This window comes from Carassius gibelio, chromosome A18, assembly GCF_023724105.1.
Source record: "Carassius gibelio isolate Cgi1373 ecotype wild population from Czech Republic chromosome A18, carGib1.2-hapl.c, whole genome shotgun sequence".
Lineage (NCBI taxonomy): Eukaryota > Metazoa > Chordata > Actinopteri > Cypriniformes > Cyprinidae > Carassius > Carassius gibelio.
In genome coordinates, this window is record NC_068388.1 from 14,875,351 (window position 1) to 14,892,563 (window position 17,213).

Below are 17,213 nucleotides of genomic sequence, written 5' to 3' on the forward strand. Positions count from 1 at the left end.
ATTCAGATAGGCAGTTGGACTCGTACACAATTCCATTCTACACCAATATATTTCTTAAGAAAAATAAAGCTGTCCATTTAAATGTTACGTTTATGTACAAAGTATCTGATTTTGAAAATACTTTTATAAGTAATAAGTATTAAAAAAGTAAAACCGCAAATTCTAATTACCATAGGCCTAATGTAAAGTGAACAGTAGAGTTGATTTATTATTCAAATTTAAGTTGTAATTATAGTTTACATTTTCAAGTGTAATTATAGTTTACATTTTCAAGTTTAAAGCTGCTTTGAAACAATCTGTATTTTATAGAGTAATATATAAACTTGACTTGGCTATTAAAACCCCATTTAGTGTTCTATGGAAAACATGTTTTTCAAATCAAAAGACAAATACATAATCAAATGACAAACAACTGCTTCCTGGTCAGAAATAGTCCTGCCTTATAAAAATGCAGCCTAATAGAAAAATACAGGGTTTCTTTCTTTCTTTTTTAAAATTAAATAAATTTTATGCATTTAGCAGACGCTTTTATCTAAAGATTCAGGCTATCAATTTTTACCTATCATATGTTCACAGGGAATCTAACCCCCAACCTTGCAATACTCTACCAATTGAGCTACAGGAACACTAAATAAATAAATATATAAATTTATATAGACATAAATAAATATATTTTATATACTAAAATAGATAAACATCAACAGCAAACCATGCTGACAACTATTTATTTTGAAATAGGCTACATTTACACATAACTATATATCTGCTGCATTCAGTTCCATGTCTAACTAGAACACACATATAATGAAACAATCAGTATACATAAAAAATTAAAGCCGTGTGATACATTTGTCTTTTGTAATTGTAATTTAATTATGTTATTTAATGTAATTAATTATGTTAGTTTGTATTAGATTTCACATATAGTTTGTGGTATTGTTTTGTCTGCATGGTAAAAGATCCTAGTCAGCAAAATTGTCTAATACACAAAATCTGTCAACAGAACATTTTGTCTGGTACCTAAAATTTTATTAACAGTATTCTATAAGCCAAGAAGTTGACTGTGAAAAGCCAGTGAAGAGCAGAAGCATGACACAAAGTAATAATGATAAAAAGGAGCAGAGTTTATTGCATATGCTCAGACTTCATCTGACAAACACAAATCCATAATAATTGTCATACCATTTGCTTTACAACAATATCCAGTAAACCTTACATTTCCATAAACATTCCCTCTTATCTCTTATTCATGAAGACAAATAGCCCTTGAAATAACCACACATTATAAGACTAAACAACAATGGAAAAATAACAAAAAACAATTGATCATAAATGACTAATTAAGTAATGAATCAATGTAATTAGTATATAAATGGCTATAATAATTATTATAAATGATTATATGGTTACATTTAATAATAGAATGATTAAATGATTATAACTGAATAAATGAATGAAGAATAAATAAATGTAAAAGAAAGTGAAACACAAGACAAATGTATGGTTGCTCACAGTGCTCACACAGTGTTTCAGATCATTTAAAGGGGTCATATGATGCAATTTCAAGTTTTTCCTTTCTCTTTGTAGTGTTACAACCTGTTCGTGAATAGATAAGATCCTTTAAGTTGCCAAGACTAAAGTCTCAAACCCAAAGAGATATTCTTTATAAAAGTTTAGTGCAATGAGTAAAAAGACAGTATAATAGGGTGACCATGAGCCATTTTCCCAGGACGCGTCGTTGCCAGGATTTCTATATTGCCCAAAACATCCAAAGTAGTTTGACCAATAACATGCAGGTATGTTACATAATCAACCAACCGTGGCACGTGAGAAGGTGAGATCTACAGAGAACGATCAAAGCAATGCAAACACATGTACATGTTAGGTGTTTGTTTGTTCATTCAACTTGAAACGTCGCTGCGCACCGATCATTGTATGAAACCAAAGTACCAAGAGAGTGATTTGAATGCATAAGAAGCCGTCTGCTCTGCTCTCCAACTCTTATGAATGTCATACAAAGAGCAATCTGCACAGCACAAACAGCCAATATCTGGATATTAGGCAATATAAAAATCCTGGCAAGGACGCGTCCTGGGAAAATGGCTCACATGGTCACCCTACAGTATAAATCAGTATAATCAGTAATTATGTCCCCAATGGATGCAGCAAATGCCTAGTTTATAATAGGTTTTATTGTTTTTGTCTTTTAGCCCCTGTGTTAAGACCGGGACATGCTAGACAGTATGGCAAGGGGCATAACATTTCCATCACATGTTTGAGGCATTTGGCCAATCACAACACATTGGATAGCTGGCCAATCAGAGGACACCTTGCCTTTTCAAACCGATTAGCTTGTAATAAAACTACACGTTTCAGAAAGGCGGGGCTTAGAGGAGAAACAATAATGTACAGTATGTTGAAAAAAATGTGTCTTTTGAATCTTAAAATACATATCATTACACTAAATACACAAAACAATGTTCTTTTTTTTTGGCAACATTATGACCTCTTTAATATGCTGCACAATTATAACAGATGAAGTAAATATAATGCATATTCTCATAAGATACATAAGTATATTAGTTCAAGTAATGAAAAATCAAATGTATTATGCCAACAAATATGTGGTAGCACTAATAAGCAAAATTTGTAATGTACTTGTGTTTTTAGTGATGAATTAGTATTGAATAAATGTTTTGCCTTTTAATAAACATTTCCTTCCTTTAAATGACAAAAAACAATAGACTGACTCGTTCTCGAGTCAAGAACCGTTTCTGTCAGATGCGTCTGATTCGAGAACCGAGGAGCTGATGATACTGCGCATGTGTGATTCAGTGTGAAGCAGACTGACAGACAGAGTGTCTGAACCAAACTGATTCTTTTGGTGATTGATTCCGAACTGATTCTGTGCTAATGTTATGAGCCCAGGTAAACTGAAGGTTTGAATCAAGGGCAATCATCGCCAATGACGCCATTATGTCAAGCGCAAAAGAACCAGTGAACCGTTTTCTTCAACCGGTTTATTGAATTGAACTGTCCGAAAGAACTACTGGTGATCCAAAAACCACTGCAACCAGTTCTTGACTCATGTACAAGTCGTTCATCTTCAGTTCTCTCTTCACAGCAGTTCATTCAGTGTACTGTTTGAGTAAATGAATTATTCCGGGATTTTGGTTTGTTTTAACTCAGAGGGAGTGTCAGCTACATTTAAAAAGTTAACAGCTTAAGTAATTTGTTGATTAATGCTTATTGGAGAAGCGAACTGTTTAAAATGATTCGGTTCAATTTGGTGAACTGGTTAAAAAAGATCCGGTTCCATCGAATGAATCGTTCACGAACCAGATATCACAAACTGCTTTGTTTTGAACTCCCTCACAACAGACACGGAAGAGAAGACAATGCTAAATAAAGTCATAGTTTTTGCTATTTTTGGACCAAAATGTATTTTTGATGCTTCAAAAAATTCTGACTGACCCTCTGATGTCACATGGACTACTTTGATGATATTTTTCTTACCTTTCTGGACATGGACAGTGGACCGTACACACAGTTTCAATGGAGGGAATGAGAGCTCTCGGACTAAATCTAAAATATCTTAAAGTGTGTTCCGAAGATAAACGGAGGTCTCACTGGTTTGGAACGACATGAGGGTGAGTTATTAATTACATAATTTAGATTATTGGGTGAACTAACCCTTTAATATTTGTGTGCGATCTGAGGCGCGGGTTTTGTGAGCTTCGGATGAGCGCATACACAAATCTTCTCACTGCTCGCATCCTTGGGCTCTTAAATGATACAACTGACAAAGCCTAAATGAGTTTAGTTTAAATACACATTAACGTGTGCTGTTCAGGTCTCCATCTGTTCTCATCAGGTGATGACGAAATAAATGACTGCTCATATTCCAGCATAAGTCATTCACATTGATCAAGAGTGAATGGTTTGTCCAGGGTTTTTTTTTTGTTTTGTTTTTTTAATCGCTGTTGTTGTAATTTCTGGGATTCCAGAATGCGCCTCCATCAACAGAAACATATATTATGTGCTATAATATATGTTTCCATATTACAGATGCCATATTACAGATGCTTTGTCAGATTTAAGTTGAACCGCGGTCCCAGCGCGTGCCGAAGGGTGTGTGTTGAACCGAACGTTTCGGGTTTTTTTCAGCGAATCGTGCCCCCCGTAGTATAAAAGGTGTTGTAAATCAGAAAAAAAAAAAACGCAGTTGACCTATCAGTAAGCCCCTCTCATCGAATGCAAATAAGCCAATGGCAGTTGAGTATCAGTTACAAAGGGACCGGAACTCAGAAATCTTTTGGTTTCAGTGCCATCAGTGAAGATCTGAAGCTCGCAGTGATTTTATGGTGTTTATGCTACAAAAATGGAAAAACAGTGTTCCTTGTGTACTTGAAAGACTATTTCTAGTGTGATGAGTGGGGCGGAGCCAAGAGCCATGGGGAACAGAACGAGGCCTGGTTCTCTCTTGTACTTCACTGTTATTACTCTTCCTTTTATCCTTCTTGAGCTCCTCTGTGGGAATCGAGAGTGGTGCAGGTATCACTCATTATCATTTAGTTCTCCAGCCTAGCTTCATTCCCATGGCTCTCAGCCCTGCCCCACTCATCACATACAGGTATCTTGAGAGGATGGGCAATAGAAATAATACATTCTAAACATGAGCAAAATGTCCCTACGCATTCAACCCCAATCCCAATGAAGACGAAAAAGTTAATGTCATCTTGTGCTTTAGCAAGGTATCTCTGGCTAAAACTAGCTAACGTTAAGAGTCCATGCTAGCATACCAACCTAAATAGCTAACAGTTCTCATATCATGTACAGCGTAGGTCAAAAACACTTAAATGAAGATCTACATTTTAGTGCCTCTCCATATTAAACTGGTAAAATTGTAATAAATTTTATCTTACCTTGCGGGACATGAATTTTGGAAGTTGTCATATGGAATTGTGACGACCATAACATGAGGCTTCTCCCACTTGCATTGTGATATGTAAACCCTTGCTTCCAAATTAATAACTAGAATATTTATTTTAAAATATTTTATATATCGCTTAATGCCATATTTAAGTCCCACTTGAATGGTGGCCACTCTGTTTATCTAAAACATATCGGGACAAGGTTTTCACACTGACAGCTGCATGTGATTGTAAGACGGTTAACAACGGCATTTGTCTATCTGAGTTCACAACAGTAATTTGGGGGGGGGGGGGGGGACTTACCTATAGGTCAACTGTTTCTCTTTAAAAGTGTAATTGCATTGAAAACTCTCCCTGAATATGGTGCGTGTGCGAACATGTGTTGACACTCTGATTTAAGGCCTGCATGAGATTTAGGTCACATGCTGTAAAGAACATGTGCATGTCAGAGGTTACATCAACAGGGATGGAGAGAGGCTTGTACTTCCTGCCGTTTTTCTCCCAAAGGTAGGTCATGCTGTTCTCTAGTCCAGGAGATCTGCAGTGATCCAGAGACACATGGAGTAAAGTCCCTTGTGATAACTTGCTGACTGCCACAATGACTCTCAACACAATGTCACGCCATTTTTTTCGAAGCACCACACTCTCCACTTTGCCAAAGAGCACTAGAATCAAACATATGCATAGATAAGATAATTTATTTTGTTTGATAAAAAAAAAAAAAATAATAATATTTGGCATTTCATGATTTGATGCTGTGCAACATGAAATGCCAAATATTCTTTCTTTTATTTTCAGAATCAGAAATCAGAATATTTGGCATTTCATGTTGCACAGCATCAAATCATGAACAGAGATCTTTGTTTCAGACCTTTTTTATGGCATATGTCAGGGATCAGGTCCGTTAGTGGCTTAAGTCGGTATTCTGGTGGATAACTGTCTTTACTTGGTGTTGGTTTGAGATGTTCAGCACAGCAGCTCCACAGGGACGTGTTGTAGTAGTAATGCCCACAGCACAAATGCTCTTGTTTGGTATCATAAAGCATGGCATGGGTTGAAGAGGAACAGCAAATTTGATTGTTATTATAATCCAGCAAGAGGTTTCCACAGCATTCTGCTTTAGTTTTGTTGTAGAGATGACCTGAGCAGCACAGCTGTTTTTTGTGGTCATAGACTTCCGAACCACAGCTCAACATCTTAATCTGGTTTTGAGTATATATAACACCTCCGACACACTCTGACTTTTCAGGCACATTGCGATAAAGGATTCCATTACAGCATAGCACATTGTCATCTGCTAGACTGTAGACATCTTTACCACAGCACTGAAACACATACAGGTAAACATGATACACATATATATAAGCAAAGTGTTTTGAGTACAGTGTAAATTTCTGGTTAAACAAAATTCAAAATAACAACAGTCTTGCTCTTGTGAAATCATTATTTAATTCTAAATCACAGTAAGATCCTCACACATCTCTCACTTTACATTTACTATGTAGTACAGTGCACTGAGGTGCAAATAGTATTTGCCACCAAACAGCCTGGCATGTAACACTATTTAAACTTGTGCAAAGTGCAAAGAAAATAATGCTGTTCTCACTTAGTATAAATAGAATCTGTCACCATTTGTACTATGAGTAAATAGCCTCTGCCATGATCAAAATAATTCAGTCTATCAAAACGGATTCTGACCTGATTAAGACCTGATTCCCTCTTGTGCAGTATCCCTGAGCAGTTGACATACTTTGAGGGTTCAGCTTCTAGACAAGAAACATTAATGATAGAGTGTGACAAAGCCTCGTATTGCGTATTGCTTTAATAATATAGTTAACCCAATAATTAAAATTCTGTAAGCTCTTATTCATCCTCATGACATTTAACTAAAAATACTTTTGTTTGTCTTCAGCATATAACTGAAGATATTTTTTATGAAACCTGAGAGAAACCTGTCTCTCCACTGAAAGTCCATTCCACCAAAATGTTGAAGCTTTAAAGAATTTATAAAGTGGTTCATTTGAATCAAGTATTCTTAATTAGTCTTCTGAGCATTTAGCTTTTAAACATAATTAATTGTTATCTGTTTCAAAACATTTATGTAACTGAATATAATATATAACTGAAATTGATTTAATTTTGATACACATAAAAATTACCAATCATGTTTTAATCATGTGATTATGCTTGTCTTGGCTACAAGTGCTTTATCCAAACTAAAAAAGAGGGCACTAGGATCCACTGCCTTTGACACTTTAAAGACACATTGGAATGGAAAATTATTATATCTTAAACGGAGTAGAAACGGTTTGGATTACCTGCCACAGTTGGGTCACCTCAATATCACAGACAACTTGATTGTATATTAACCCTCAAATGGTCATAATTTCCTGTTTACACTTCTGTTCTTTGGGGTCAATATGAAATTGATAAGATTTATCATAAAAAACATTCTTTTTTAAATCATACAAATAATAGGTATATATTTTTCATTTGTTTGTTTACCTCTCATCTATACATTAAAGCTGTGTTTTTGGAGATATTAAGTATTTTTTTTCCCACCTATTTACCACAAAGTTGCTCAGCTACACTATTAGCATGCATGTGAAATATAAAATGTATATATCAGAATGAGCTTTATTGCCAGGTATGTTTACACATACGAGGAATTTGTTTTTGTGAAAGAAGCTCCGCAGTGCGACTGAATAACAGTGACAGAACAAAAACACATAATAAAAAGAAAGAAAAAAAATACAAAAATACAAATAAGTGGGTAAGGAATGACAATATACAAATTGACAATGTATGGCAGGTATATTTCAAAAAGCAGTTATGTATGTACAGGTATATTATGTGCAAAAATTAAGTGTACACTAAGTATGTGTGTTAGATAAATAAGTGTATGTGTACTGTCACGGGAGGAGCACAAGACAGACACAGTGGGCGTGGCGTCAGGCCTCGGAGAGGCTTTTATTAACAGAAATCATAAAACACAGGGAATAAAAGTGGCCAAAAGGGGAAAGTGTCCAAAATAACAGGGAATCTGGTGTCCTCGTTGTGCTGCGGGGTTCGTATGGGTCGGGCAGTGTTCATGGAGGAAGGGTCCAGGTAAGGGGCGGAGTCCGGCGGCCGCACGCGCTCCCCTCCTTGGTCCGGGGCGCGAGGGGCGGCGGCTTCCTCTAGCGGCCGCATCTCTCTCGTCGGCCGCAGCGCTGGTAGGGGATGGACGGCCCGGCATCCTGGCCCGTCGGCCGTGTAAACGGGTGCGGTTCTCCTCCGGATCGCGGGTCCGGCAGCTCACGTCTTGGTGGCGCGGGAGTCCCTCAACGCTCCCTTCCTGGACCCACGAGGACACCAGCGTGCATGCACGGGGAAGAGACCGGTCTCCTGAGGAGAGGCGCGTTGGGCTTTTAAACAGCGGCGGTAATGAGGCTCCACTTCCTTCAGGTGTGCCCCATCACACGCCGCCAGCCCTGACTCATCCAGCGCCCCTCCTCTCACACACCCACTCCAGTCGGGAGCCTGGTGAAGGGCGGCGATTTAGGACGGGGTGCCGGTGATAATCAGGGAGGAGGCAGCTGACTCGTCACATTCCCCCTCCCAAGCGACATCCCCGTCATCAGGGCGCCGCCCACACGGGAGTGCTACCATCCTCAACCAGGCTCCAAACGGTCGGAGTGGGCGGGGCTTCCTCTCCGGGCGGTCCTCCCTCTCGCAGCGCACCAGAACAGGGACAGAGAAACCGGGTTTTAGTGACAGCCTCAACCAACCACAGGGTAAAATGACAATGGAAAAGTCACTTACCCCTTGTGTGGTTGGGAGGCTGTCCCCAGTTTTCCTCCGTCCCAGTCTGGGTTCTCACGAACGTTTGCAAGCGAGAGGGAGTGACGTCACCAGACGTTTCCCAACTGCGCTGTCTAGGCTCCGCCTTGCCCGCATTCTCCACCAGTGTCACGGGAGGAGCACAAGACAGACACAGTGGGCGTGACGTCAGGCCTCAGAGAGGCTTTTATTAACAGAAATCATAAAACAAAGGGAATAAAAGTGGCCAAAGGGGGAAAGTGTCCAAAATAACAGGGAATCTGGTGTCCTCGTTGTGCTGCGGGGTTTGTGTGGGTCGGGCAGTGTTCACCGAGGAAGGGTCCAGGCAAGGGGCGGAGTCCGGCGGCCGCACGCGATCCCCTCCTAGGTCCGGGGCGCGAGGGGCGGCGGCTTCTCCTAGCGGCCGCGTCTCTCTCATTGGCCGCGGCGCTGGTAGGGGATGGACGGCCCGGCATCCTGGCCCGTCGGCCGTGTAAACGGGTGCGGTTCTCCTCCGGATCGCGGGTCCGGCAGCTCACGTCTTGGTGGCGCGGGAGTCCCTCAACGCTCCCTTCCTGGACCCACGAGGACACCAGCGTGCATGCACGGGGAAGAGACCGGTCTCCTGAGGAGAGGCGCGTTGGGCTTTTAAACAGCGGCGGTAATGAGGCTCCACTTCCTTCAGGTGTGCCCCATCACACGCCGCCAGCCCTGACTCATCCAGCGCCCCTCCTCTCACACACCCACTCCAGTCGGGAGCCTGGTGAAGGGCGGCGATTTAGGACGGGGTGCCGGTGATAATCAGGGAGGAGGCAGCTGACTCGTCACAGTACATAAATAGTGTAGTGTGTTCCACAGTTATTATCAAGTGTTCACTAGATGGATTGGCTGAGGGAAGAAACTATTCCTGTGTCTGGTCGTTCTAGTGCTCAGTGCTCTGTAGCGTCGACCAGATGGCAACAGTTCAAAGAGGGAGTGTGCTGGATGTGAGGGATCCAGAGTGATTTTGCCAGCCCTTTTGCTCACTCTGGATAAGTACAGTTCTTGAATAGAAGGGAGGGTTGCACTGATGATTCGCTCAGCAGTCCGGACTACCCTTTGTAGTCTTCTGAGGTCAGATTTAGAAGCTGAGCTGAACCAGACAGTTACTGAAGTGCAGAGGATGGATTCAATGATGGTGGAGTAGAACTGTTTCAGCAGCTCCTGTGGCAAGTTAAACTTCCACAGCTGGCGAAGGAAGTCCTCTGCTGGACCTTTTTCACAATGGAGTCAATGTAAATGTCCCACTTCAGGTCCTGAGAGATAGTGGTGCCCAGGAACCTGAATGACTCCACTGCAGTCACAGTGTTGTTCATGATGGTGAGTGGGGATAGAGCATGGGGGTTCTTCTGAAGTCCACTATCATATCCACTGTTTTGAACATGTTAAGCTCCAGGTTGTTGAGAGTGCACCAGACGTCCAGCTCTTTAACCTCCTTTCTGTAAGCTGACTTGTCACCGTACTGAATGAGGCTGATGAGTGTGGTGTCATCTGCAAACTTCAGGAGCTTGACTGAGGGTTCCTTAGACGTGCAATCGTTAGTGCTGGATGTGTTTTTTCCCAGCCTCACTAGCTGCTGCCTGTCTGTCAGGAAGCTGTTGATCCACTGACAGATGGAAGTGGGCATGGAGAACTGAGTAAGTTTTGGCAGGAAGAGGTTATGATAGTGTTAAAGGCCAAGCTGAAGTCCACAAACAGGATCCTCACTTAGACATCCAGCCATTGAGTGATGACAATCTGCTATGCATCTCGTCACCACGGTAAGCAGGGAAAGGACCAGAGCATATTACAGTGTCTGACATCGTGCTTGCAAGTTCACACACCTCTTTAATGTTATTTTTAGTGATCTCCAACTGGCGAAGACGAACATCATTAGCACCGGGATGAATAACAATCTTACTGTATTTACGTTTAGCATTAGCCAGCACTTTTAAATTTGCCAAGATGTCAGGCACTCTGGCTCCTGGTAAACATTTGAATATGATGGCTGGTGTCTCTATATTCACATTCAGTACAATAGAATCACCCAGGGGCACTTCACAAGATCCCGGGCCCTGTGCATAGGCAGTCCTAATGCTGCAGGGGCTCTGTTGCCGGAACCGAACAATGTACAGGAATCCCTGAGCTAGACGCATTCAATGCCGTATCTAGAGCCCTAACATTCTTACTGTCCTCAATTAAAGTTTGGATGCGTGTCTCTAATTCTGAAATCTTCTCTGTCAGCCTAACTATTTCCCTGCATTTATAACACGTGAATCCCTCATCTGCGACAGAGACAGATAAACTGTAGATGTGACAAGAGGTGCAAATAACAATAGCAGGAGAAGCCATTACTCACCGTGCTTGATGAAATATTCTTACCACAGTTGTTTGATGAACTTGTGAAAAACTGGAGCAAGAGAGAGGAGAGGAGAAAAGAAAACAGCGATAGGTTTGAATGAAAACGCTAATGACAAGCTAACGAGTGCTAACGCTTTGCAGGTGTACTGCACTCACGGATATAAAATAAAAGTGAATGATCAAAATTAATCTAATAAGATTGATGATATCAGAAATATGGTATTAATTAAGTTATATTTTATCACTTTAAAAAACAGAGAGTGATAGTAAGATAAAGATTCTAGGGGTAAAAAACAGCTACACGGAGCTATGATTAGCTACAGCAAGGCCAGCAGGCCAACAGGAAAAAGAGAAAAAAACTGTCCACTTCAATCAGGGAGGTCAAAACAAGAGTTTAAATCCTGTTCTGCTTCATTAGTCCATCTTTTCACAGTCCTTAATACAGGTTTAGCTTATTTTAGTTTCTGCCTGTAGGTCGGTATAAGATGAACCAAACAGTGATCAGAACGTCCCAAAGCTGCTTGTGGAACAGAGTGATATGCATCCTTTATTGTGGTGTAACAGTGATCCAATATATTACTGTCTCTGGTGGGGCATGTGATGTGCTGTCTTTATTTTGGCAGTTCACGGGAGAGATTGGCTTTATTAAAGTCCCCAAGAATTATTAAAACAGAGTCCAGGTGTAGTTGTTCTGTCTCTGTGATCTGATCAGCAAGCTTCTGTAAAGTCAGGCTTACGTGCGCTTGCGGAGGAATGTAAACACCCACCAGAATGAACGAGTGAAACTCTCGTGGCAAATAGAATGGCTTGCAGTTAATTAATAGAGTTTCTAGATCTGAACAGCACATCTTATTTAACACTGTTACATCTGTACTCCACCTTTCGTTGATGTAAAAGCATGTGCCGCCGCAGCACGATTTCCCCGTTGATTTTGCGTCACGGTCCACTCTGAACAGCTGAAAGCCTGGCAGATGGAGCGCACTTTCTGGAATGGTGTTGTTTAGCCAAGTTTCCGTGAAACACAGAGCAACAGAGTGTGAGAAATCCTTATTTGTCCGGGAGAGCAGAAGGAGTTTGTCCATTTTGTTTGGTAGAGAGCGGAGATTTGCCAAATGGATGCTATGCAATGGCATTCGATATCCGCATTTTCTGAGTCTCTCGAGCGAACCAGCTCTTATTCCCTGTCTTTGCATCCTCCTGAAGCAGATGTGCAGATGCTCTGCCGACAAGAATGTCCAGCAAAATATCGGAATAATCAAAAACCGGTAATATATTGGGAGATGTGTGGTGCCGAATGTCCAGCAATTTGTCCCTGGTGAAACTGATTGCAGGAATATAACTGAAGACAGGACAAACTAAAAAGACACAAAAACAACTGCAGAGCATGTCACGGAGGCAGCCATCCTGTATCAGCACCAGCGATGCATATATATATATATATATATAATTTGAGTTTTTGAAAGAATAGTTTAGTGATCATATTTATCCAGCAGAGGCCAATAGGAACCATTTTTCTGGAAGAAGCCAGCTGCTCCTCTCACAACTTTTGACATATATTTTGTAAATATATATTGAAACATTATGAAAAACATGAGAAAAAAACAAACAAACAAACAACAAACAAACAAAAAAACAGAATTTAGAATTTGTCTTTGTTGTTGAGATAATTTGAAGTCCCCGCTTTTGCAATAATGTAACATACATTTAGTCACAAGTTGTGATTAAAACTTGATTACATGCACACATTTTTTTTTCGATCTAGAATGTAAAATCAAAACAATTTTATTTGACTTAAATATTAATTAAACTACCCCCCACCAATTTAAAAATTAAAAAAATAAAATAAAATAAACAAACAACAATAACAAAAAACTGCAAAAATCAGATATGAATATGTGCTCTAGTATCAGGCCTTCGTTTTTTGTGTGAACATTTTCAGATTTATGTTGTATTTATCAATGTAAAAAAAATGGAGAATTTTTGCATCTCTCATTTATTTTCAGATGAGGTCCTATTTACCCCAAAGACCAGATTTGTACTGTTTTATCAGAACAACCAAATTATTATAATTTTTTTTTTTAAACATAGAAAATGTTGAAAAGTCACAAAGTCGTATTCCACTGAAATGAAGGGAACCATTTTTATTATTATTATTATATATAGCAGAACCTGATTTTACCAAGTGAGACATGTTCCTGGGACAACATCGTTGTTGACCCTGGAACAACATTGTGATTAACCAATTAGATTTGAAGAACCAGTTTATAGATTTTGTGAAGTTTATGCTTAAAATCAGTGTTTGGTGCTTGTACATCAGTGTCATTCATCTATCATATCCTCTGATTTTAGGGATTACTCATGGTTAAGGTTAGGTTTAGGTGTAGGGATATGGTTAAGAATATATTTTTGGAGTAAAATGTTGTTCCAGGGTCAACAAAATATGTTGACCTAGGAACACATCGAACTTGGCAAAATCAGGACGTGCTTATATATATATATATATATATATATATATTTTTTTTTTTTTTTTTTACTAAGTAAAAGTTGGGGTCATATTGATCCCACGGACCGATTGAGGGTTAATAACAGCAAGGCCATTTCAGTTCCATATTACTTGACATTTAAGTATTTTCCCATGTTTTCCAGGATGTGTGGGAGTCAAATTGTACAGATGCCTACAATTTGACTCCCACACATTGTTTAGGCATCTGTACCTCAATCGGTCCCTGGGATCAATATGACCCCAATTAACTAAGTAAAAGTTAATTGGGGTCATATTGATCCCAGGGACCGATTGAGGGTTAATAACAGCAAGGCCATTTCAGTTCCATAATTTGACATTTAAGTATTTTGCCATGTTTTCCAGGATGCGTGGGAGTCAAATTGTACAGATGCCTAAACAGAAATGTTGTTCTCCTTTCAAGAAAGTTTGGTGCAGTTGTGTGAATTTGGTGCAGTTGTGTGAATTATACCAATATGGATACAAGAAAGAGGCAAAAAATCCATGTAATAGTTGTAAAGACAAACCTATTGGAGGTGGTGAATGGCAAGATTCATTTTTCACTTCAAGAATGTCGTTTGTAATACAGCAATACTGGATAGTCTTGTTAAATGAATTAACGCCACAACAAGAAAGATTTTCCTTCAGCTCAAACATTTTGTTGTCACCACAACAAATATGAGTTGTCGGTAGGTACATGACTGTAAACAAATGCAAGAGAGAGAACAAAGACATTATAGAAAATTATTGATCTACATAATTATATGATGATGAAATAGTCTCTCCCAAAATTTCTTAACCAAAATGTTTAAAATATATTTTATTAGTTAGCATTTGATTTAATTTGATAATCAAAACTATAAACACCACTTACAAAAGGAAACATGAAAGAGTGATGAACACACATCAAGACAAGTGGATTGTTTACCTTGGCCACAGCATTTTGTGTGAGCACTGCTTCGATCCTGAATGCTTCCATTACAGCAAATCTGATTTACAGGATTGTAGACTTTAGAATTACAGTAATCGGACTCAAGTTGGATCAATCCTTTAGTTACACCACCTAGATATGAAAACAACAAAGGGGAACAACAAAGTCTTAACAGAAAAAAGACAAAACTGTCCCATATGAAAAAGACACACTTTTAAAAAGAGTATGTGTTTGATGCAAAAAAAATTCAATCCTGGTCAGATGGTGGGTGGTATTTTAGTATGCAAATTTATTCAGAGAATATAGAAAATGAGAATACAAATCATAACTTGCAAACAAGATTATTAAGTATGATAACCAGCTTCAAATATAGAAAATAGAAATCCAAAATTAATATAGTTTCAAAAGCAATCCATATATGATGGATTTTGCCCATCTAAGATTAGTAAAAATGATTATAATATTCAAAGGTAATCAAACTGTTAAGAATATATATTAAAATAATAATACAAAGTATATAAGAATACTTGGTATATTAAAAGTCAAAGTATCTGAGTTGAATAAACCTCTGGAAGTTCAAAGTATTCAAGCGAGCCCGGAATACAAAGAAAAAAAAAGATGATAAACGAAGCTCAGCTTGTATAGACTAGACTGAACTCTGTCTGAGAAGGGAGGGTGTCTACACCTCTTTTATGCCCCTTAGATCTTGTGATCTAAGCCGAAGTCATGTCTCAAATAGATATGAAATATTGTTCATATGCCTCCGGTCTATACAAAAATACCCAGATATGCCTTGGGGTCCAGTTTCAGGTCAGACTGTCCTTTGATTACCAATGTTTAGATTTTAGTTGAATACAGGGTTACAGATACATCAAGAGACTGACAGTACTGTGTGTCTCATTAAAACCCAGACATACAGAATCATAAATAGCTCAAGATATAAACATTGTGGAACTAAAACCAAGACAATACAGAATCATAATAGCTCAAGATACAAACACTGTGGAACTAAATGGAAGGCCACTGTATTATCTATTTCTGTCTCTATATGGCTGCAGAAAGTCTTCCAAGGCCTCTGGGACAGACTGTTTTATTAAATGCAATAAGTTGAACTTTTTTAGAGTGCCTTTTGTACCCACATAAGTAGAATTTAAATACACATTTATATTTGATTTCATAATGACTTCTTTTGTCTTTGAAAAAAGTGTCCTGCAGAATGTACTGATAAGCATTTATGACAAACTAAATGATACAAGGATATGCATTTGAAACCAGTATGTGTAACGCGCTTTAGATTCCAGCCCGTGTAGCCCTGAGTGTTTATTGCCCCTTTAAGAGACACATATAAACATTGCCCCTTTAAATTTTTTTTATTTCAGTAACTGAGTTCTGATGATAAGAATTACGCTGACATTTGGTGATAATACTGTTGTGATGTATTTTAGAAAAAGTTTTACTGTTGTGAAACTCAGCTTCACCGATAGAGGGCACCCTAAGCTGTACACTCAGCTGAGGATTGGTAACTGACGCTAGTAGAGTGAAAGAGCGATCAGTATGTAACGAGTGAGTTTGAGTGCACACGCTACAGAGAGTGTTCCCAATCTAAACTGTCTTTTTCATACTTTCATACAGGTAAGCTGACGAAATTCACCTTGTAGTAATTCACAGCGGTATTATGTGCTTCTAAAACTGTAGTTCTTGCGAGAAACATATTGAGATGTTCAATGTTACACTGGTTCAGAGTTTTTGCACCTAAAATGGCGGACGATCAGATTAACAATCCTGATAAAAGATCATAACTTTCTGCATGAGTGAAAATGAGTAGTAAGTGTGTAAAAATACCATGATTCACATAAAAATGTCAGATAGGTGATGCACTAAATCGATGTTGAAGAACCTGAAGTAGTCATGTAGTGTTAAAGAAGTTAAGCTAAAATGCACACGTGTGAGTAGGCCTGTAGTCATCCCACTCACGTGTTAACTTTATTGAGAGTCATTCCATCATAAGCCATTAACTGTGAGAAAGAGCATTTCATGGTGTATTATTAATCAGAAATCAGATTCTCTGTGTTAATAATTTTAGAATCCATTTGCTGAGAATGTAATGTTAAAATATAGAAACCGTTATTGGGTTAAAACTGTGATTAAAATAATTAATAAAATGATAAAAAGAGCAATAAGAAAAGTTTATACAATTTATAAATTCTGGAGTAATGTAGTTATATACTGAATTGTGATTTTCAGCGTTTGAGTATAGAGTTTGCACTGTACTTACCTGTAATTGTTTTCAGAGTCTAATGTGATACTTGAATGTTATTTACTATACTTGCTTCTGCACAGTGTAAGATTGAGTATTGAAGATGTTTAGATTTATTGTGTTACAGTGTTAATCGGTTTAGAAAAGGTAACTTTAAGGATATTGTAATGGTGTGTCCCAGTCAGTGTCATGAATATGCATAAATGCTTGCACTTTGAGACATTATTTTTGATACTGTTAAGAATACTGAAGCTAGTAGAGTGAAAGAGCGATCAGTATGTAACTAGTGAGTTTGAGTGCACACGCTACAGAGAGTGTTCCCAATCTAAACTGTCTTTTTCATACTTTCATACAGAAAATAAATGTGTTGCACAAAGGAAGAGCACTGCCTCATCTTTGAAAAGTGTAACA

General features: G+C 38.8%; 1 protein-coding gene across 1 annotated transcript in view; it reads right to left on the minus strand.

Annotated features, from left to right (window-relative positions):
* Positions 1 to 1,103: 1,103 nt before the first annotated feature.
* The window catches only part of LOC127934036 (galaxin-like), a 34,046-nt gene continuing 17,936 nt past the window's right edge, over positions 1,104 to 17,213 (minus strand). Inside the window, exons 3-7 of the mRNA XM_052531220.1 lie at positions 14,543 to 14,677; positions 14,142 to 14,315; positions 6,633 to 6,700; positions 5,806 to 6,259; positions 1,104 to 5,599 (exon numbers count right to left, since the gene is read on the minus strand). Coding sequence (XP_052387180.1) covers positions 5,259 to 5,599; positions 5,806 to 6,259; positions 6,633 to 6,700; positions 14,142 to 14,315; positions 14,543 to 14,677 — 1,172 coding nt within the window. The 3' untranslated portion in view covers positions 1,104 to 5,258. The remainder of the gene's footprint in view (positions 5,600 to 5,805; positions 6,260 to 6,632; positions 6,701 to 14,141; positions 14,316 to 14,542; positions 14,678 to 17,213) is intronic.